General features: G+C 38.8%; 3 protein-coding genes across 9 annotated transcripts; 1 reads left to right on the top strand and 2 right to left on the bottom strand.

The window, feature by feature from the left end:
• Positions 1–6958: 6958 nt before the first annotated feature.
• Positions 6959–11662, top strand: LOC126782576 (monosaccharide-sensing protein 2). 5 transcript variants are annotated; one of them, XM_050507849.1, is made up of 7 exons: positions 6959–7234; positions 7399–7673; positions 7960–8044; positions 8275–8841; positions 9570–10510; positions 10613–10800; positions 11059–11662. In XM_050507849.1, exons 3-7 carry the CDS (start codon positions 7966–7968, stop codon positions 11501–11503), a joined length of 2220 nt encoding a protein of 739 aa, XP_050363806.1. In that variant the 5' UTR covers positions 6959–7234; positions 7399–7673; positions 7960–7965; the 3' UTR covers positions 11504–11662. The 5 variants fall into 5 exon arrangements, with proteins under 5 accessions (XP_050363806.1, XP_050363805.1, XP_050363804.1 ...); XM_050507848.1 differs by having other exon boundaries at positions 6960–7234; positions 7963–8044; XM_050507847.1 differs by having other exon boundaries at positions 6963–7234; positions 7414–7673; positions 7837–8044.
• A 1979-nt stretch (positions 11663–13641) lies between these two features.
• LOC126783665 (RING-H2 finger protein ATL8-like) lies at positions 13642–15894 on the bottom strand. 2 transcript variants are annotated; one of them, XM_050509172.1, is made up of 2 exons: positions 15302–15894; positions 13642–15223 (listed from the first exon to the last, which is right to left on the bottom strand). In XM_050509172.1, the coding sequence occupies exon 1, from the start codon at positions 15892–15894 to the stop codon at positions 15436–15438; it is 459 nt and encodes a 152-aa protein (XP_050365129.1). In that variant the 3' UTR covers positions 13642–15223; positions 15302–15435. The 2 variants fall into 2 exon arrangements, with proteins under 2 accessions (XP_050365129.1, XP_050365130.1); XM_050509173.1 differs by having other exon boundaries at positions 13642–15220.
• Positions 15895–16182: 288 nt separating this feature from the next.
• LOC126783664 (homoserine kinase) lies at positions 16183–20308 on the bottom strand. Of its 2 annotated transcripts, none has more exons than XM_050509171.1 (2): positions 19110–20308; positions 16183–16311 (listed from the first exon to the last, which is right to left on the bottom strand). In XM_050509171.1, the coding sequence occupies exon 1, from the start codon at positions 20244–20246 to the stop codon at positions 19143–19145; it is 1104 nt and encodes a 367-aa protein (XP_050365128.1). In that variant the 5' UTR covers positions 20247–20308; the 3' UTR covers positions 16183–16311; positions 19110–19142. The 2 variants fall into 2 exon arrangements, with proteins under 2 accessions (XP_050365128.1, XP_050365127.1); XM_050509170.1 differs by lacking the exon at positions 16183–16311 and adding an exon at positions 17340–17511.
• Between the last annotated feature and the right edge of the window lie 1925 nt (positions 20309–22233).

The raw sequence follows: 22233 nt of genomic DNA, 5'->3' as shown, positions 1-22233 counted from the left end.
GAAATTTAGTTCTTGACGAAAAGTGGGATTTAAGAACTCTGATAATCTCTAGTGTGCAAAAATGACACTGTTTTTAGTTCAAGGGTTCATGGTGAATTCGTGATGTGTTTGGTACGTATCATAAATTGAGTAGAAGACTTCAATTCCATTTATACAAATAATACGACGTGTAAATGGTCTGATCCAAATTGAAAAACTATAGGCGGTTCAAGAGAATTTGAGAATTAGAATGAATTTGAAAGTCTGTAACCTTGTTGTGAAGCATCCTCATATCCCACAATATAGCTAGCAGTACCAAACAACACAAAGAAACTATGCTATGCGAACGAGGTACATATATATTCGTATGACAAACTAGTATGATCTTCTAGTGCGGGAGCTATTCTTTAATGACATGGGAGAAGCTATTTCCAGTCACAGTCCTCCAAGGGTTAGAGAAGCAATTAGCTAGATCATTGTGGACACTGAGATCGAGCTGTTCTTTATGCAGCTCTTGTTGGAGCTGATACTTGAGCTCAAGATACAGTATGTGATCTGCAGAACAGTTTTTGACAAAGTACTGAAACTGGTACTACATGTGTTGAAATTCAGTTTTCTGGATCATGCTCAATATATTGCTATTCTCTTTACTCATATCTTCAAGTATACTAATTTGCTCCCCAAATGACATAGACAGAAGAACCTGTAATGCTTCAGATCATTGGCATCACATTAAGCAATTGACATTTCCTAAATACAACTCCTCTTACCTTACGAGGAGATAGAGTAGTACAGAGAGGTCCATGAAACTAAGGAAATGAGCCGTTATTTTACAATGATCTAAGTAGGGGAGAACTGAGAAGTAATTGAATCATTTGGATACCGCCTCTTATTTCGAGTTGTTTATCTACACCTCAATCCATTTTGTTATGTAAGCAGTTTGAGCTTCAAAATAGACCTCTAAGTTAAAATAGCTAATAAGAGTAGAAACATAGACGAAGTCTCCCACATTGGAGGAAATACAAAAGTAGTGAGCTTTATATAGTTGTCGCAAGCAAAGGGTATCGCCGAGCTTGGTAACGTGAGCTTGTGACCCGAGAGGGGGCAATAAGGTGTTGGAACGTTGGCTCCGTCATAGCGGGTCGGGTCAGGCGTGGCTCGTTTCTGACCTGCCCATTCCAAGCAAGGAGTTTGGCTGTGTGCTTCGGGCGAAGGCCTGGGTCACACAGTCCCTAAAGCGGAGGGCACAGCGTGAGGCTGGTTTCACAGAGCAGCGACCACCTCCCGCTCTTTGCAGTGGAAGGATAACAGGTCGGTGCTGCCCTGATCCACCGTGGCCCGCTATACTCTGCCAATCGGACCTTCACTTTTTTCATTTTCCGGCCACATTATTATTTTTTTTATTTTATTTTTTGCTTCTTTTCCACGAACTCTTTGCCAGTTCGACCTGCAAAGCCGAGAAGGCTAAGCAGGGAAAGACCCCATTTGGTGGTTTTGTTAATGAAAGGGCACATGCATAGAAGAAATACGATGCGGGAATTTCCAGTAACCGGAAATTAATACAGCTATACCGGAAGTCATGCTGGAATTAGAGCACAGCGTGGCCCTAGCAAGATGAATGTGCGAGTTTTCACATCCAACTGTACGTATCCATATGGACAGGAGAACACAGCAACTGATGGTTGCATTTTCTCTTCAATATATGTTCTGACTGATCTTCATGTCTCAGTAGTCAGTACAGTACGTTGTTGTTCTTCTCTTTACATTTCTTGGGATACAAGCATAAATTTACTATAGTACGTAAAGATAGACAAAGACCAATGAATGTGTGAGTTGGGTTTACAGTCTAGATGATACAGATCCCAAACTGTTCATGTTGTATTTAGTCTGTGGCGTTTTCTTTTATACAGTATTCGTTGTCTGAGATTTTCTCCATGTGCATCACTGAATCAAAAATATATAAGCCAACAAATCTCAAACTCATCATTCCCCCTGACCTCCATTCAAGGCCAGCTTGTCGTAGTGATTGAGAAATAAAGAGAATCAAAGTGAAAGAAAGGTAAAGAGGAGAAACAAAACTTAACGCAAGGAAAGACTTGGAAAGACGGTTGGTGGCAGCATTCCACTGCCATGGCTCCATCGGAGGTCCCTCATTTGGGAGGAGGTCACGAGGGGATGGTGAAAGCACCATTAAGAAGCCAATGATAGGGTATATGATTGGACACTCCACAATACTCTCTTGTCGAGTTATCGACATTATGAGCAAGCCATAACATTCGTTATTTGGACATATTATCCAAGAGAGTAAAATGTGCACATTTACTGAAAGACTCCTCCTTAAGGCTTTTTCTTCGATAATAAAAGAAAATAGAAACAAGAGCTGAAAACCTCTAATACAAGTTATACAACCTATTCCTATTTTATGATTTTATGAAACAATATTGTCTTCGAAACTCCTACTATATGAGGAAAGTTTGAACTAACTAACCAATCATCATGTATGACCAAGATTTGTCATGGCATCAGCTACAAAATTTGCTTATCTCCAAATATGCCTGAAATTAATTTGATTGAATATATTTTTTTTAATATTGAACTTTGAAGCTAGAGCCTTAATGTCAGCAACTAGAGATTTGATTCTCTAAATAGTTGAATGATATGAGCACTTTGTGTGACGTTCTTAACATGTTTTTACCTCCATTTGTACTTTACTTAGCCCTTATTGCTGTACTAATGAGTCATTGAGTCGTAGTAAGAGTTTTAGGCGGTATTAGATGCATTTTTGTGCTTACATGAGTTAAAAACACAGAATTAGTCTAGAGTCCTAGTTTGAGTAGGAATCCTTGTAGGACTAGGAAACCTAGTTGGATTAGGAGTCTTCATTTTTCTACGTTTTGGTCGCATTGATGATATTTTGATAGTCCGTCTTGCACTAGGAATCCTTGTTAGACTAGGAAACGTATCATGTGGGAGAGTAACTTGAACTGAAACTCTTTTTACGAAACTGAAACTAAATGAACTTTCATATTCTAGTAACTTACTTGTTCTAGTAAGTTTCATTTTTACAAATTAGAAACTTTTTCTAATCTAGCTGAGCTCATATATTACATGTGTCTTTTTAAGACAACAATTGTCTATATTAGGACATAATTTTCGAAACTAATTATCTCTTACTTATGATTTTATTTTCTTATTTTTAGATTGGATTTAAGAGATAATACTAGAGGAAAACAATGAGAGATGTGCCTACATGGAGAGTTACTCAAGGCTTGGGAGATAGAGTGGAACAAGGAGAAGCCATGCACATGGAGTCCTATCATCAACAAGTCATGCAACATTTAAATAAAAAAGATAAAAAAGTGGAGAGAATTAAGAAATTGAGTCCTTGCCGTGGGAAGAAGAAAAGAAGAAGGAAGAAATAAATGTGAAGATTAATTAAGTGAAAAGAAGAGAGATTGAGCCATGCATGTGCAACCTAAAAGCTAGAAGATGAATGAAACATGACATGATTTATGGAATAAAACACGACATGATTTAGAGAATAAAACACGGCATGATTTAGGGAATAAAACATGACATAATTTAAGGGATTAAAACATGACATTATAATAGGAAGAAAGAGGCAACATCAAATTTCAAACCGTGCAAGCCTACCTTTACTCTTTCCTCTATATATACAAGGCTTCACCTCTCAAATAAGAGCACTTCTCATTTACATTCAAGAGCCAAAACTCTAGCAAAATACTACCTCAAACATTCTTCACCAAAAACAGCAAGTCGTTCTTCCCCCTATACAAATTTTATCTCCACTGAAATCACCATTGAAGACACACCTCCAAGGTTCCTACAACGTGTGATTCTCGCAACTCGTCTCCATGGTTTTGTTTGTTTTTGATTTTCTACAATACTTTGTCTATGAAGATTGTATTATGATGTTTGTGTGGGATTGTTGTTTTGTATTTAGATTCAAAATTTTCAGATTGTTTTATTGGATTTTTTGGATCTTTGCCCAATTGATGGTTTCCTATAATTATTAAGTTTGTATTTCTATTGTTGTGTTCCAATCATCTTTCTCATTCTTTTAGATAATTTTTAGATATGTGCATATGAATTTAGTGCTTGAATACAGTCCCTAAGATTGTGTTTGAGTGCTAGATTTATCAACCATATTGACACAAATCGAATCATGTCCTAAGTAGGTTCGGTTTGTGTTGATTAAAAGTGGTAAAAATTTTGGAAATTTGCATGTGAAATCATGGTGGGTGACGTCACACATGAAACATGTCTCCAACAAAGATTTGATACTTAAATGTAATCTTGTTTGATTTATAGTCTAAGTGTTATTGAGTTCAATTGCATGCAAATTTAGATTAGGCCCTAAGTCAATCTAAATGTTAATTGAAATCTTGCATGATTAGATGATCCTCTAAGACTCTAATTGTATTTGTGTCTAAAAAATTATGTAATTGGTCGAATTATAATGCATGATAGGTTTGAACTTGTAATTATGTGGTGTAATGGTAAATTTGATTTAAGTTTGTTAAAGAGAAGTCGATCATGTAAATAATAATTTAGGATTTGTTTTAGTAGTAGTTTTATAATCCAACTCAAATCCCCCAATAACATGATAAGTTTTGAGACCCATTTGATTCTTCGGACTGAACGATCACTGCTTATTATATACTAACGATGATGTTTTACAGATTTTATTATACACGTTTTAATTAACGACCTATTATTGAACAAGAGTTGTTGATGGCGTCAATGAGAATCTTCAAGTCTCCTTCCACCGAAATATGTAAATGACCACGAAGAAGAGCGGCAAAACGACCAGCTTGGAGGGCAAAAGCTTCATCAGAAATAACATTAGAATGGCCTAGATATTTTGAGGAGGTAAGAATGGGGTCACCATTAGAGTCTCAGAGAATGAAACCAGCTGAAACAAGACCATCTTCTATGACAAGAATTTAGCATATATTAGCTACCTTAATATGATTAGGGCTGGGCAAAAAGCCCAAAGAAGAAAAAAAACCCGGACCGGACCGCCGGGCCCGTCCGAGCGGGCCGGGTTTTTTGCCGGGCTCATATGTTGTCATGTGATAAACGGGCCGGGCTTTGTTATGTCCGGGCCGGTCCCGGGCCTTCAAATCTTTAAAAAAAAAACCCGGAAACCCGGGACATTAGGTGTTATTATGTAATTGGTTTTCGTAAGTGATCATAAAACTTATAGAATAGATACAATGACACTGAAACATAACCAAATAACCTTAAACTTAACTAATTCTAATCCCATGATTCCTATTGTCGTCGCCTCGCACTGCCGATTCGCCGCCAACTAGCCAAAAACAGAATTAGGCCCGGAAAACCGGGCGGGCTCGGCCCGGATGTTACCGGTCCGGGTTTTAACTGGGCCTTGCAATTAATTGACCCGGGCCGGGTTTTACCCGGGCCCTGATTTTTTTAGAAAAAAACCCGGCCCATCACACTACAACCGGGCCGGGCCCGAGCCCTGAAAAAAAACGCCCGGGCCGGGCCCGTGCCCAGCCCTAAATATGATAGCAAGTTAAAACTCATTCATTGAGGTTGGTCCTTATATTGGGAACGGCTCATCGCATGACATCATGTTTTAGTGCCAAAAATGAGTTTTGGCCACAAGTGATGGAAATTAACTGAAAACTATGAGGAGTAATATGATTAAAACGAAAATTGAGAGGGTGAACTGATGAAAGACCTAAAATTGAGGTATTCAAACTGAATTTAATCCATTAAAAAACTATAGTTTGAGACATTTCCTTTGGCAAGTTGTAGTTTCACATTTGACAAAAAAAAGTTGTAGTTTCACTTGATTTAGAAACATAATGAGTAGCTTCAAAAGGTTGTTTTATTTACAAAACGCAATGTTATATGACCCACATAAAAGTGCCTTCTTAATTCCCTCAAATTTGTGACAGACCAACCATGGAATGGAGTATTACAACTACTTATACTTTGATCCACCAACTATATGACAAATTGACAAGCCACTCATCGAAAAAACTATATGACAAGCCATTCGATCTGTTTCTATATTTCGGATTGGAAATTGCATATTAAATCACTCTTGAGATCACCTTCTATCAGAATTTGAAATGTAAGAATTAAAGCACTATCCTACTTGGTGGTATTGTAAGCTATCACTCACCTGGGGGCGGGGAGCAATTTAAGTATGGTCCCTCCAAAATAAATGTTTTCTACGAGTTGAGGTTCAAATTAAGGACCTCCAATTGGAAAGAGAATCAGTGCAACGCCGCCCCATTAACAGCTTAGCTTGCTTCCACTAAACCAAATTCATTAGACCATGGAAGAATGTCTCTGTTTCTATAGATGTAATTATTGGAATAAAATCTTTGTTTTGATAGGCTTTCTCGGATCAATGACATCAATGGAGCAACTAAAGGTTTTCCTTCTATTATTTTGGCAGAATTTTTCACTTTGACCGTTTTGTTACCGGGACAGTCTTTAAAAGAAAAAAACTTATTAACCCATCTATCAACGATTATTATTTGTACTCAACCATTTTTCGAATAGGTGTATTGCTATCTGGCCGTAAAGTAAAAACAGAAGAAGAGGTATTTGACCGTAAAGTAAAAACAGAAGAAGTGGAGTTGATCAGGGATCATTCCAAGAGGAACTTAGACTTAAAACTCAACTACTTTCAACGCGATTCCTCGTCCGCAGATTATGTTCCAAACACAACAACAACAAGGTAACCACTAATCCGATTATTCGATCCGATTCGATTCGGCTCATCTCTCAAATCATTGCGATAATGTAATGCTCCCTTTTTTCTAATAGAGATTGATTTAACTCACATGACCAGCCCCATTTGAACTTCCCACCTATATGAGACTCCAGAGTCCAGACTATGATTCCTTTAAATAGTTATCTTTTCTTTGTTTGATAAGATGCTTTTTCTTTCTTTATTTGTTTCTGGTTCTTGTCCTTATGGTAATGATGGACATTAATTGATATGAATATTCAGGGCTGAGCTGGGTGTAGCATGCAGCCGATTAGCTTCCGATTAGTTTAGGAATTATACCAAATCTATTCTTTTGGCACTTATTTTTGCTCTAAATATCTTCTCTTTGGTTTTGTTTAAGACCTAAGACGGCCTTGTTTAGCATCCTAATTCTCTCAAAACAAGGATTCCCCAGAAACCCTAGAATCCTAATCATGGGTTTTCTGGACTGTTTCTGCAAAACCCATTAAATCCCAGGTTAGATTATACACTAATGCTCTTAAAAACAGAGCGACTCTGTAATACTCTGCTCATTTGGGTTCAAATTTATTTGAAATTCCTGTCCTTATCTCTCTTGGAATTTAAAACCCAAATCATAGCTAGTGAATGATGGTGAAACTCATAACAGTAATCTGATACAGGGAGCTGACGTGCAGGGCTAACAGAGGAGGTCGAGGGCAGGTGTCGATCAGCCACAGCTCTGCTCTCAAAAGGCTTAATACCCTGTTTGCTCTTTGGCCTCTTCCTCCTTCAATCAGTTACCACCTTTGCGTTGCAAAAATAGGATATTTTGCTGGCTTTGTTTTTACAATTTTGAGATTTATATATAGCATCAGCCCTAAAGACTTGAGCTTTCTACGGCGTCTGCATTTGCAGACACACACATCAGTCACCCATCACGCCACTCTTGCTACAGGTAAACTAAACGATCTTAATTTGTTGTATACTGCTTTGTTTTATTCAATTGTATTCAGTGTGCTTGATCTGATATTCTCTGATTGCCTATATAAAGCCTTATGTTCATCTGCCTCTTAGTCTCATAAGTTCTTCATACTGATGCTAGATCAATTTGTTGTTAGGTCATTTAATTTAGGTAATCAAGATTCACCGATCAGTGATCTGGGTTTTTTCTGCTCTTGCTTGGATTGATTGAATTGTTGGTGAAGGCTGTAGAGGGTAGTAATTGATAGTGAAATTTTCAGTAGACAATGAGTGGAGCTGTGCTTGTTGCTGTTGCTGCTGCTGTTGGGAATCTATTGCAAGGATGGGACAACGCTACGATTGCAGGTACTAGTTTTGAATCTGTCTTTTGTTATTTTCAATACAGAATGTTCTGATTCTTTTCGATTCAGTACAAGAGCCACTTTGGATCCATCAAAGATGGCTTTTTTCTAGCTTTTCTTTTGTGTGTTTTTCTTCAGTTTTCTTTTGTTTGATAATAAAATTTTACTTCATGGGTGGTCACTGTATTTTGATTACATTCTGTAAGTGACCCTTTTCGGAATTTGTTGCTGCAGCGTCTGTTTTGTATATAAAGAGGGAGTTCAATTTGGAGAGTCAACCAGCAGTGGAAGGGCTAATAGTGGCTATGTCACTAATAGGGGCAACTTTGGTTACCACATGCTCTGGAGCCGTAGCTGACTGGATAGGCCGCCGTCCTATGCTTATAATCTCTTCTGTGCTTTACTTTCTTAGTGGTATTGTGATGTTATGGGCTCCCAATGTTTATATCCTTCTCTTGGCTCGGCTTTTAGATGGACTGGGGATTGGTCTGGCAGTTACCCTTGTCCCGCTTTATATATCTGAGACAGCTCCACCTGAAATAAGGGGATCGTTGAATACTTTACCGCAGTTCACTGGCTCTGGTGGGATGTTCTTGTCGTATTGTATGGTTTTTGTGATGTCCTTGATGGAGGCACCAAGTTGGAGGTTGATGCTTGGTGTTCTATCTATTCCTTCTCTTGTTTATTTTGCATTGACTGTCTTTTTCTTGCCTGAGTCTCCACGGTGGCTAGTGAGTAAGGGACGGATGCTTGAGGCCAAAAAAGTATTGCAGAGGCTGCGGGGCAGAGAAAACGTCTCTGGTTAGTCATTTTGTTCTTGTTACTGTAAATAATTGGTTTACTGAGATGCAAAGATAGATTGCAATAAATGCTTTAATTGCATGAAGTTTATCGTTTACCCTGACATTCCTAGCCATAGGTTTCGGACCCAAATATCGTTTGACAATGAACTTGAATGTTTAGACAAAAAGAGAGGAACTTGACAGATACTGTGCAAGAGGTTAAGAAGGGATAATAAGACTACTTTTTACTTCTATGTTTTTATGTGAAGCAAAAGTACTTTGCACTCTTTTGAGTTCCAAGTAAAGCCGCAAAATAGTTGATTGCATCAGTGGTGAATGCTGATAGGCTTCATGCATTGCATATCCATGATCAAGAAATTTTCTAAATCACTTCATACGTTAGGATGTCTACCTGATGTGGCTTTTTTTTTTAATACATAGCAATGATAAAAATCATTTGTACAGTAAAGTATAAGCATAACATAACACGCCACATATGTGATTTTGAACTGCAATTGCTCAAATTTATAATAGATATTATTGAGCATGTTTACTGTAAGCATCAACATGATGATGCTTTCTGTTTCTTTCATACTTCAGATAGCTTTATTTCGTTTGGTAATGTAATTCAACTGTCCTCTCTGCAATTAAGGATAGTGCATTGTAAGACATTTTCCATATATAGCGGAACAAGACAACTATCACAACGCTATATTGAAATGGTATTGACCCTTTCCGAATAAACAGGTGAGATGGCTTTACTTGTTGAGGGTCTAGCAGTTGGGGGTGAAACATCTTTTGAGGAGTACATAATTGGCCCAGACAATGACCTCGTTAATGACCATGATTTATCTCTTGACAAGGATAGAATAAAATTATATGGGACTGAACAAGGTCAATCATGGATTGCCAGACCTCTGACCGGACAAAGCACTGTCGGCCTTGTGTCTCGGCATGGAAGCATGGCAAGTAAATCCGGGCTTGTTGATCCTCTTGTCACACTCTTTGGCAGTGTTCATGAAAAGCTTCCTGATGCAGGAAGTAAGGGCAGTATGCTTTTCCCACACTTTGGCAGCATGTTCAGTGTGGGAGGGAATCAAACTAGGCACGAAGAGTGGGATGAGGAGAGCCTTGCACCCAGAGAAGGCGATGACTATGCATCCGATGCTGGTGGTGGTAATGATTCGGATGACAATTTGCATAGTCCATTGATCTCGCGTCAGACAACTAGCATTGAAAAGGGCATGGGTCAAACTAACCATGGAAGCCTTGCTAGCATGAGAAACAACAGTCTCCTAGGTGGTGATCAAGCAGGTAGCACTGGAATTGGTGGTGGTTGGCAGCTAGCATGGAAATGGTCTGAGAGAGATGGCCAAGATGGACATAAAGAAGGAGGGTTTAAAAGAATTTTCTTGCACCAAGAGGGTGTTCCTGGATCTCGTCGTGGGTCTATTGTTTCAGTACCTGGTGCCGATGTAGCAGCAGATAGTGAGCTCGTCCAGGCTGCTGCTCTGGTGAGCCAACCGGCTCTTTATTCCAGAGATCTTATACAACAACATCATCCGGTAGGACCAGCAATGGTTCACCCAGCTGCAGCTTCTGCTAAAGGGACAACTTGGAGTGATCTTTTCGAACCAGGAGTCAAGCATGCTTTGGTTGTTGGTGTTGGAATTCAAATACTGCAGCAGGTACTTTATGGCATAATTTTGAATTAGTTTATATATGAAATATCTCTACTCTGTATCTTTTCACTCGATTTCATACACTGAAGCTTTCTCATGATAATGCAGTTCGCTGGCATAAATGGGGTTCTCTACTACACACCTCAAATTCTTGAACAGGCCGGTGTTGGAGTGCTTCTTTCAAACCTCGGTCTTAGCTCAGCTTCCTCATCTCTGCTTATTAGTGGATTGACAACCTTGTTGATGCTTCCTAGTATTGCTGTTGCGATGAGGCTCATGGATATCTCCGGCAGAAGGTAAATTATTCTCGTGAGAGCTCGAATTATAGTAATTACGGAGTCTATTCAAAATAAGTGACGACTACATTCCCTAGTAGTCCAATCACTAAAACTCATCGTGTGGAATATCTGTAAAGGACAAGTTAAAGATCGTTTTAAAATGACTCCAAATTATTACTATGAAGAAGCATAATCAAATAACCCAAAAAGGTTCATTTTCAGTTAATTGTTTTGTAACTTGTATCATAACCATTTACTCTCCCATTCTTAACTCAGGACCTTACTGCTCACCACAATCCCCGTATTGATACTTTCTCTCGTGATCCTTGTCCTTGGGAGCCTTGTGAATTTCGGTGGCATTGTGAATGCTGCAATCTCAACTGGTAGCGTTGTGCTCTACTTTTGTTCCTTTGTGATGGGGTTCGGACCAGTCCCCAACATTCTCTGTGCAGAAATCTTCCCTACCCGCGTTCGAGGGCTATGCATTGCCATCTGTGCTCTCACATTTTGGATTGGCGACGTCATTGTCACCTACTCCCTCCCAGTGCTGCTAAAATCTGTCGGCCTTTCTGGCGTTTTTGGCATGTACGCTATAGTGTGCGTCATTGCTTGGATTTTTGTTTTCATGAAAGTTCCTGAAACCAAAGGCATGCCCCTTGAAGTTATCACTGAGTTTTTCTCTGTTGGTGCAAAGCAGGCTGCTGCTGCAAAAGAGAATTAGTTCATATGTGAATTAGAAATTTGACAGCTGGTCCTTAAAATTTATATTTTCTTTCGACTTTGGGAATTGTAAGGTGAATCCTTTAGAAAGGATGATGTATGCGTTTTTCATCTCTCATTTGTTATACATGATATAAATGACTTGATAAAGTTTTGTGTATTCAGAATGATTTTCATGGGATCCCAGATTTTCTTTCATAGATCGTTTCATGCATCAAGAAATTAATGTATCCAGGATCTAAATTTGGACAAAGTTTGAATGGCTGATGCGGCTGAAAAAATTTCGTACAAGGGGAAGAAATTGAAGCATGGGAACCATCTGTAACTCCTTGTCTCCTTTTATACACGTCTTACAGAGACTAGGAGAAACAGAATACCACTTGGTCTCACCACAGAAATTTTCCATACCCTTTTGGGACAAAAATCACAACGCTGAAAGTACTATTTTATCTCTATTTTCTGATGTAATTTCCAATAACTTGAGATATAAGTAAATATATTATGCGCGCTTTAGGTTCGGAACCGTACTGCTACAGTGCGCGGCTACATTACGAAACAGTTGCGTGTCTACAGTATTGTTGGCATAGGCTTATGCCCGCCATAATCAGCACAACTATCAGCGCATTAAGGCTAATGTATAACATAGTCTTACAATACTAATAGCAAGTCAGCCGCACTAGCTACGCAATGGGCCTCCCCGCGGTCCAAACTGACTACGGACGCGCCCTCACGCGCATCTCAAAGAAGACTCCAGAGAACACCTTAATCGGACATCGTCCCACATCGAAAGATAGATAAACGATCTACCTCAACTCAACGATAAAATGTCAAACTCTTGACCTCATAAGGTAAGTACACTAAATCCCCTACTGTAACTCTGCATAAATTACCACCATCCTAACTTAAGCGTCGGAGAGTTGAAGACCACGCCGCCGTGGTCTCTGCTTTGACGACGTGTGCAATTTGTGACAGGGAAAAGACAGAAGTACGGCGTATCACATCCACAAGGAACACGTCGTACTAAACCGAGTGTAATCACAACATCAACAAGTATGAAACCGTAGTGAACAGTCGGGCCTGGGTCTTGCCGGGTTGTATAGTAGTCCAAAACCAGTTCGGGTGGGCAGCTTGCACTTTCTTCTTCCTCCACATTAGGATTTGGGTGCTATGTTTTAGGTCTTTTTCCCTCCGATCAGTTGACTCAGTTTGTTTCTTAGGGTCGGGTCTGAGAATTTGAGATTCAATGTGAAGAGCTATAAAATCCATGGACTCCTCAAGACTCTGAAGGAGTTTTTTAAATCGTGATTGAATACTTACCGATTTTAAAGGATTCTCAAAATTCAACAAAATCTTATAGATTATTGATTCAATACACCCCCATTAGTATATACTATTTTTGAGTGGATGGTGGCTATTGTTCATAGGTTGTTCATGACTTTTTTGCCCATGCTCTCCTTTACATTTACGACAAAGGGTTTTGGGTCGTTTTAGACTTTGTGTTCTCTCGTTTTCTGCTCTCTCTCTCTCTCTCTCTCTCTCTCTCTCTCTCTCTCTCTCTCTCTCTCTCTCTCTCTCTCTCTTTGTAGAGTTTGGCCTCATTTGATTTTCTTGATCGGTAAGTCCTCCCCTGGGTTTCAATCTGGTCACCGTTGTTCTCGCTGACATTTCGGTTGCAATGGTTAGGGGTTGTGATTAAGGTTCTAAAAATCGCTAGGCGTTAATCGGGCGGACAGTTGAAAACTAGCGCTCAGAGGATTAATCGGGGATTAATCGGATTTGTATTTTTGTATATATTTTAAATTTTTAATAACAAATAATTATATAAATACAATTAAAATGAGAATATAATGCATGAAATTAATGTAAAAATATATAATGTCTAGAATACTGAAAATACATATGTTCTTAATCTTTAGAAATGTTCAACAATATTGATCTAATGATCTTAACCTCATAGGAAAAAAAGAAATACAATTCTACAACAATGAACTTAGGAAAATCAATAATAAGAAACACAATTCACCAACCCTTTGGAAAATAAGAAAAACAATTCAAACAACGGGAATGCATTCTTGTAAACCTATTCCTCGGAGCTCATCAAATTCTTCTTTTCCATATCCTTCAAGTATTTCTTCTGTATCCGAATCAAACTCAAAATCCATAACTTAAAAAAAACGCCTAGCCGCCCAGGATCCGCCCAGGCGGCCCCTAGGCAGGCAAAAATCGGCCAGCCGCCTAACACCGCCTTTTAGCACAAAATCGTAGCGGCAAGGGTCTATTGGGCTCCTAGGGCTGCCTAGGCGGTGATTTTTAGAACCTTGGTTGTGATAGAATTACTTTCAATTGATATTTCAAACTCACTTTGAATTTTTGATTTGGGATTGTAATTTTAGGGTTGGAATTCTCATCATCAAATTTCTATAATACGCGCCGAAGATTAAGGTAGAATTTTTGTTCTTAGATTAAATTTGTGTTTCTTAAAGCCATCTGGTTTCAAAGTTGTTCACTTGGTGAATGAGTGGAGATTACCAATTCAGTAGATACAAACTTCGGCTTTCTAAATCTCCTTCAAATAAAGTTGATGATTGTTCACTTATAGTGACATTTAAAACTGTTAGATCAGTTGAATGAACCTTAACTAATGAGGAATGGAGGATCTATACAGAGTTACAAGTTTCATTTGATGTGAATAAATATCTGCCTTGATGCCAGTACGTCAAGAAGGTCTGATATTATAGTTCCTTACTCTTTGTTATAACTGACGATTAAAAACTTGATTTCACAATTTCTGTGGACGACTCAGCTTTGAGTTTTCAAATTCTTTTTCTCTGTATTGTATTGACTCGATTTCTGATTTCATTCCCTTCACTTTTCCTAGAGTGAATTCATATGTTCACTCGGGATTTTTTTCAAGTGCTTTGCTATTGTTGATATGATCCTATTGGTAGTTGGTGTGTTTAGGAGATAGATGAAATTGCAATTATGATATAATGTATAGTTGTTGGGGCTGCAATTTACTTGCTAACTGGTCTCTGTGCAATCAATGAGAACATAGCAGGTGTGTAACATATGTAATTCTTGGTTATTGTGGTTCTCTTCTCAATCAGTTCATGAAAGGTATAAACTATTTGTGAGTTTTTTGTGCAATCCGTTCATGTTAAACAACAGGATTTCAATTCTTTTTTTTTTAAATGATCTTGTACGGTGTGAGTGTGAATTTCTAGATTTGTGTTAAATTGAAAAAATTGTTTTATTTAAATTTCTAATGTAAATCTCAATGCAAATTTGTAATCTAAAATTTTAGGTAGCTTGATATCAAGCTTTCCAGTACAGAAATCCTAGCCTCTGTCTTGACTAAAGAGCCTTTTTTGTTGTAATAATCTTCTTCTTCAATAAAATTGTCCTAATCTTGCTCTAATAATCTTTGCCTTCACAGTATCATAATGATCTTTTGGTATTGTACATTCTATTTTAAAATGATGCTTTAGCGAATATCATTATGTTGCCACAGTAAAGAACTTATTTAAGTTTACATCATTATCTTTGGCAATTGCAAGTTTCCAATGTAAAACTCTACCTTTTCTGTGTGTTTGACAATAAAGAAGCCATTTACATTGTTAACTCAAACATATATGAATTTGATTGTTACCCAATAACATAGCTTCCAAATGTGAAGTACCTGGTCTTCATATGGAACAGACTTCTTAAAATCAGTCAGCTTCTGCAATATTTGAGCTATTTAGTATTTTCCAGTACCAAATAAATTGGATTTTACGTTGAAATATGATTTTGCAGTTACCAGAAAGATAGAGCACCGCAGCAACGCGCGGGTGTGCTTCCTAGTAGTGTTACATACAAGTATAATAAACCTGTGCATCGTTTGTGGCCTTTTACTGTTATGTCTGGATCGTTGATGTATTTACAGTCACAATCTCAGAGGTGCCAGAAAGTCAGCTTGTAAGGATTTGAACCACCAGGAACTGAAAATGGTGGAGTATTTCCATCTCCAAGTATCTGTGCTTCGTTGCTCTGGATAACCACGATGGCGCGACATGATGGACAGGAAGAGTGGCACTTCAGCCACCTATCTACACAATCGACATGGAAGCCATGACCACAAGGAGGCAAAACCCTTATACCATCACCACCCTCATACTCCATCAGGCAGATGGCACAATCCGTGAGCTTATCATCGACTTCTGCAGCATAACAGAACTTTGGAAGTGACCGGAGAATCCTTTCCTCAAGGCGTTGGGGGTTAAGTAGTAAACGCGCAAGCCATAGGATAGGCCTAGTTACCAGGGCAATAAGGGAGGTTAAGATGCAGGAGAAAGGAACAAGTAGGATGACAATAGGATGTTTACCAATGAGAAACATGAACTGGGGAGCCATGATCTCAAAGAGAACGATCAAAACTCGAATAACTACCAGGATTCAACAATGAGAATATGCAGAATATAAAGACCTCAAGGTACACAAAGTGGAGAACAAGTTGTCAAGTCCTAATCTAGCATTTAAGGAAAGTCCTAATCTAGCATTTAAGGACTAACAACCCTTATCTCTATGGAGCTACTGTAGATTACACGCTAACCACATTTTAACAAACAATAGGAACTCCAAATTGCTGGGCTTCTGGCACACCATACTGTGATTTCACACATCAACAATTAAACATAGAGTTGAAGTTGACAAGTTGCCAACCATTGATTGCAACTTGGCTGCTGCTCTCCTCAAACTCAAAATTGGCTGCTACTCACCTCAAACTCATACGTAATATGAACAATACCGACTTCAAGCTAATTGCCATCCCTGTACATGTAGGTAATGGTTGAGATACCGATGGATTTGACTAGTCATGGGAAACACAGCACGTTACGGATTACGATAACCATCAACATGATTATTAGAAAAGCACTAATTGCTAACTAATGGTTCAATATGTTCTACATTATTGATAGCATGATTTTGTGGACAAAAAAAATGAAGCCTACTTCCTACATTATTCATAGGATGGGGTTTCTCCACCGAACAGTAATTGTAGTCACAAGTAATGGTCCAAACTATAACACATTGTTCAGCATTCTGTTTTAGAAAAGCAAAGGCTATTGTTTGACCAAAAGAAAATACAAAATGGAATACAGACGAGTCATTCATAGTTTCATACCAAATCTAGCTTCTTATACGAACACACATTTCACATCTGTTCTATGAATTTACAACAACAAAAACACAGACACGCAACCAGCAAAAGAGAAGATATGTTTAGCAGAAAGGGAAAAACTCCAAATAAAATTTATGTTTCTTAACACTTCAAAACCACCACCTTATTCCAAATCTGTTACCACTTCTCTGTCCAATTCATCGAAAAAGGAAAGCATATACTGCATGACAGATACTGATTGTTCAATACAAAAGAAATAAATCATGAGACTATCAAGTGGAACAGAAAAGCCTTAATAGCCAATTCCATTGACAATTTGACATGACATTTCATACCCAATTCCATTGACATCACAACCTGAATCAGGAGTGATGGAGTGGATTAAACTAAGCTAGTTCAAATTCAAATATTTAGCGATAGCAAATAAGTCTTGTTGAGAAAAGCACGGTCCTAACACCTCAACAAAACTTGTAATACCAAATTAATTTAAAAAAAAATTAATCTCCAACCAAGACAAGAAAATTGCCAAACTCTGGACCAGGCACCAAACTTAACCCCCCTCCCCCCCCCCCCCCCCCCCCCAAACAAAAAAAATTACTAGCAAGCTCGCGAACAAATACTTGGTTCAGTGTCTCACTATTGTGGTAACCAAGCCTACACCAGACCAGCGAGTGATCAAATACTTGGTTCCCTCCCAAAAAGACAAGTAACCCAAAGCTCCATATACAAAGAATGAAAGACCTGGTTCGAGTGAGGAGAATCCTAACTTGTTCCTTTCTTTTCTCCACAGAATTCCTTTATATTAAGCGTTTATTCAGAAGCATATGGAAATGGTCATGAATCATCATCTGCAGCAAAGAAATGCACATATACTCTATTATCATTATGCTGAAATTTAATGTATTCTCCATCCTAACTATGGGCTGAGCCTCTATTTCAAACCCCGTTAGAAAGAAAAAAAAACATAAAATACAATTTACAAACATGAGAACTTAAACACCCTGGATAAACCAAGAGAAGATCCATAACTTCACCTTCCCTACTATCAAATGTTCAGAGAACACACAACTAGAGGCATAGCCTTCCATATCCATAAATTAATGTAAGCCAGATTATATATATTATCATAAAGATTCTTATTTCTAAATTCTAATTAAAAAAAGCTTTGCACAAATTACACCACCAATTTAGTACTTCTATTTTTTCAGGTATAAGAGAAACATGTAATTCTTTTACTTTGTTGGTATACTACCTTGCAATATACACTCTGCAGAACAGTATCTACAAGAGAGTTTCATACAAAGACTATTCAAGATATAATTTGGGGAACGAGAAATTAATGCTAATGCGACTGTTCAATGTTGACAGCAAGACTATAATCACCCATCATAAAGGACACAAACTAAAGTTTAACAAGTCCATAATAGCTGAAACATTACCACATGCATAAAATCCGAAGCAGTAACTAACATCACCCACCATAAATGACACGGAGTAAACTTAAAACAAGTCCATAAAGCTGAAAACATAGCCAAATGCACAAAATCTAAAGCATTATTATGAGATGGCAGATGACAATTGGCTCCACAATCAGACTATCAATTATACAATTGTTTCTTTAACAGAAACCAGATTTCATGAAACAAAAGCCAAGGACAAGAAGTTCTATAGAAAAAAAAAACAAGAAGACTACAGCGGAGTAGTCTGAAGAAGACATCAACCCTAGGCCAAAACTTAAAGATCTCGAATGAGTGTAGCCTTCCAATTAGAGAAATAGAGAAAGTTTGGTCATTATAAACTCAACTGAACCTGAAGTTTCTCAAAGCTGACATGAATTTAACATTCTCTCACTCCCAGTCCATTATTGTTATAAGATCCTTTTATTCCTCTCTATCCAAAATACGCAAATTACAGCCACAACACTGCAATATAACTTCTCTTTTTTCATTTCCCAATTTCATCTAATACAGCAGCAAAGCACCATGTTGGAGACGCCCAAGTCAATCCAGCAACCCTAGACAGATTCTACATTTTGGATGCCACTTAATCATGACAAATTCTTGATCAGCAGTATCTCACTATCTCCATTAAGTTATGGTACTAAAACATCTATTTAAATATACAAATAATCTTATTATAAACAGGATCAACAAAACATATTAATCGATAGACCAAAATCCCAATTGCTATTTTACAAGTCTGAGACACATTAGATCATCACAATTCACAAAACACCCAGCTCACATCCAAATCAGAAGCAACATAAACAGAGAAGACTGAAGTACATCAAAACTCTGCAACTCGATGAAACAGCTTGCATTGATTTCTTATTAGTTTTACTTTCTGTTACCAGCCTAAACTTAGCCTCAATCAAACACATACATTACTTGTTCTCAATCTTTCTTCAAATTACCATGGCGCCAATTCTAAACCAACAAGAACTCACCTACAAAAGCACACGTCAAATTCCGACATCCCTTCATCTGGGAATGCTACTAACAAGCCTAGCACCAACTCTGTCCAGCCTATTCACACTCGCCACAGCTTTCAAGTTCCCATCTTTCAAGAAAGCAGCCACCATCCTCTCTCCGATTTCCTTCCCCCTTTCAGCATTGTCAGTCACCGCCACCGCCGTGGGGCCGGCCCCGCTGATCGTGCAGCCGAAAGCTCCGGCCTCAATGGCAGCCTTCTTCACAGCCTCCATGCCCGGAATCAGCGGAGCTCTCTTTGGCTCCACAATCTTATCCGAAGACAACGCCTTCCCTAGCCTCGTCACGTCACCCTGAAGCACCGCAGCCACCAGAGCTCCGGCCTGGCTGGAATTCCACACGTGGTGAGCCATCCCTATCTCCGCCGGCAGCGCCGCCCTCATTTTCTTCGTCGGAGCTTCGAAATCCGGGCTGACAAGCACAAAAATCAGCTCTTTATCAACCGGAAAACTCAGCCGGAGCAAATCCAACGGCTCGTAATTCTGAACCAGAACAAAGCCTCCCATCAACGCCGGAGCGATGTTATCGGCGTGGTAACCGGAGACCTTCTCCTCCGATTTGAGCCCGGCGAGGACCAGCTCCTCCACCCCTAGCTTCCCGCCGAAAATCTCGTTGACCGCGACGGCGGCGGCGGCTGCGCTGGCGGCGCTAGATCCGAGTCCGCTGCCCAAAGGCAGACCTTTCTCGAGAGAGAGGGAGAGGCCGACGCGGCGGACGCCGAGCATCTTCATGACCTCGATGGCGGCGATCCCGGCGCAGTTCCAGAGGGGATTCTTGCTCAGCTTCTTGGAGTTATGGTCGCCGGAGATCTCGGCAATGGCGATCTCTCCGGGGAGGACCTGGGGGTCGACGGTGAGGGAGACGAAGTCGCCGAGGCCGTCGACGGCGCAGCCGAGGAAGTCGAAGCCGGGGCCGAGGTTGGCGACGGTGGCGGGGGCGAAGGCCTTGACGGAGGTGAAGAGGGGTTCGGGGTCGGCGGTGAGGACGGTGGGGCGGGAGGGGAGGGAGAGATTGCATCGGAAGATGGGTTTTGGGTTTGGGGGTGGGAGAGGTGCGAAGAGCTTGAAGGGTGATTGGTGGTGGCAGACGGCCATTGCTGACTCACTTCACTCTCACAGTGTGGTGGCGCGTTTGGGGTTTAGTTTTTTAGGCTGCGCGACTAAACCTCTCCTCCACTTTTTAACGACTTGTAAAGTTCCAACTTTCTTTCTGAGTTCATAATTATTTATTTTACATATATATATATATCATTTATATTCGTGTGTGCAACTTGTTTTTCTAATAAAAATTATGAAAAAATAAAATAAAAATAAAATAGATTCTATTTGCACTTCTAAAATGACTAAATATACCTCCGTATCAAAAAGTAAAACTCTCAATAAACCTCATTTTGCTTACCAAAATGCCCTCGTTCTCCAACTATATCTATCTCCATTGTAGTTGTTGCTTACTATTACTATTCAGGTACTCTTAGAATACAACAACGACGAGATGTGAGTTTTTCCACTCATTTCAATCTCCACCAACCAACGTTGAATTACAAAATATCTGATTATGGTGATGTAGATGAGGATTCCCAATCCAATCAGTAAATCGATGACGAACGCTATACAAGAGTTCTCTGTAAGAAGTACTTGGTTGGCGCAATCGCTAAATTCTTGTATACTTCTGAACTTATTTTGGAGAGAAGATTAGGAAAAGGTAGATGGGGCTGTTGAATAGATTGATTAAAGGAATATGTTGATGATAGTTCAAGTCGGTTTGGTCTGGGAGAGCCTTTGTATTACCTTCAATCCTTGATCTTCGTGTGGTTTATTGGGTGCTATTCAACTATCGTGCTAAAACTTTTGGTTGAGTCCAAAAATGCCGTAATATGGGAGAGAATTATTGTCGACTCGGTTATAAGGTCTGGAGCAATATTCTTATCTTAGGTTTAGTAGATCGAAGACATTGAATATTGATCTTTTGAACTTCATTGTTCAATTTTGATCGATAAGTTTAAATTTCGATCAATCAAAGCTCAAAGATTGATAGTCATATGTACAATGAAGAAAAGAAAAGAAAGAGATAGACGAGTTAATAGAGAATAGGAGGAGGAACAATGACTTTCACTAATAATTTATGTTTATCAGTCTTTTTATGTGAGTTGAAAAAGTCAAATAGAAATAAAGAAAATGAGGTACAATTGGTCATTTTAGATGTGCAAGTAGAACCCTCCTAAAACTAATAGTTGGTAGTTATCTTTTCAACACATTAATTAATAGTTATTATTCATTTAAAATGAATTGTAAAATCGTGACTTTATCCTTTTTTTTCTCATAATATTTTTTTTTATTTTTATATATTACAAATTACCATCATATATTTCCAACCATAATTTGATAGATTTTAGAGTTTAATAAATTTTGAGCAATTTAGTTAGTTCAAAATTTTAACCATCTTAATTTCCTCATTGCTGTATTAATTATGGACAACCTCAAATTTCTAATAGCAAGAGAAAAGTTGTGCTTCTGTTCTAGGTGCTGAGGATACAAACCCACATCTTGTAATTGATGGCTCGCATACTACAATAGAATCTGTAGTACACCACTTCTCGATTGTCTCTAAAGTTGTTTTAAAACCCTTTCTATTCTAGTCCAAGACATTTTGCAGCTTGCTAGTCATTTGGATTCAGTGGTTTGTTGCCGATTTTGGTTTACATTATCCTCAACCATCTGTTCCATTGTCCTCCTCATCGAGTGTCACTACTGTTTTATTTAGATCAGTTGGGAGGAGAACTAGCTAGATATGTTCTTTTTGTTTATGTTGTTTTTGTAACCCCGAAAAAACACACACACATAGATACGTTACGTAAAACATTGAAAAACCAATATGACAGTACATTAGAAGTAGATAAAATGTAGAGGTAAATCGACTTCATGTAAATGTCAACAAGTCAACTTGATCTCAAAATTAGTATACCTGTATTTGCTTTATTGAGCTACCATCGACTCATCGAGGCATCGATGTATCGCCGTATCGGTGCGTTACTACCTGGTTTCCAAAAATATCGCATGGTATCGTTACTAACTTACTATCGTA

The sequence above is a fragment of the Argentina anserina genome, chromosome 2 (genome assembly GCF_933775445.1).
Source record: "Argentina anserina chromosome 2, drPotAnse1.1, whole genome shotgun sequence".
Classification (NCBI taxonomy): domain Eukaryota; kingdom Viridiplantae; phylum Streptophyta; class Magnoliopsida; order Rosales; family Rosaceae; genus Argentina; species Argentina anserina.
The sequence above is the reverse complement of the archived record's forward strand: the minus strand, read 5'-3'. Positions and strand labels throughout refer to the sequence as shown.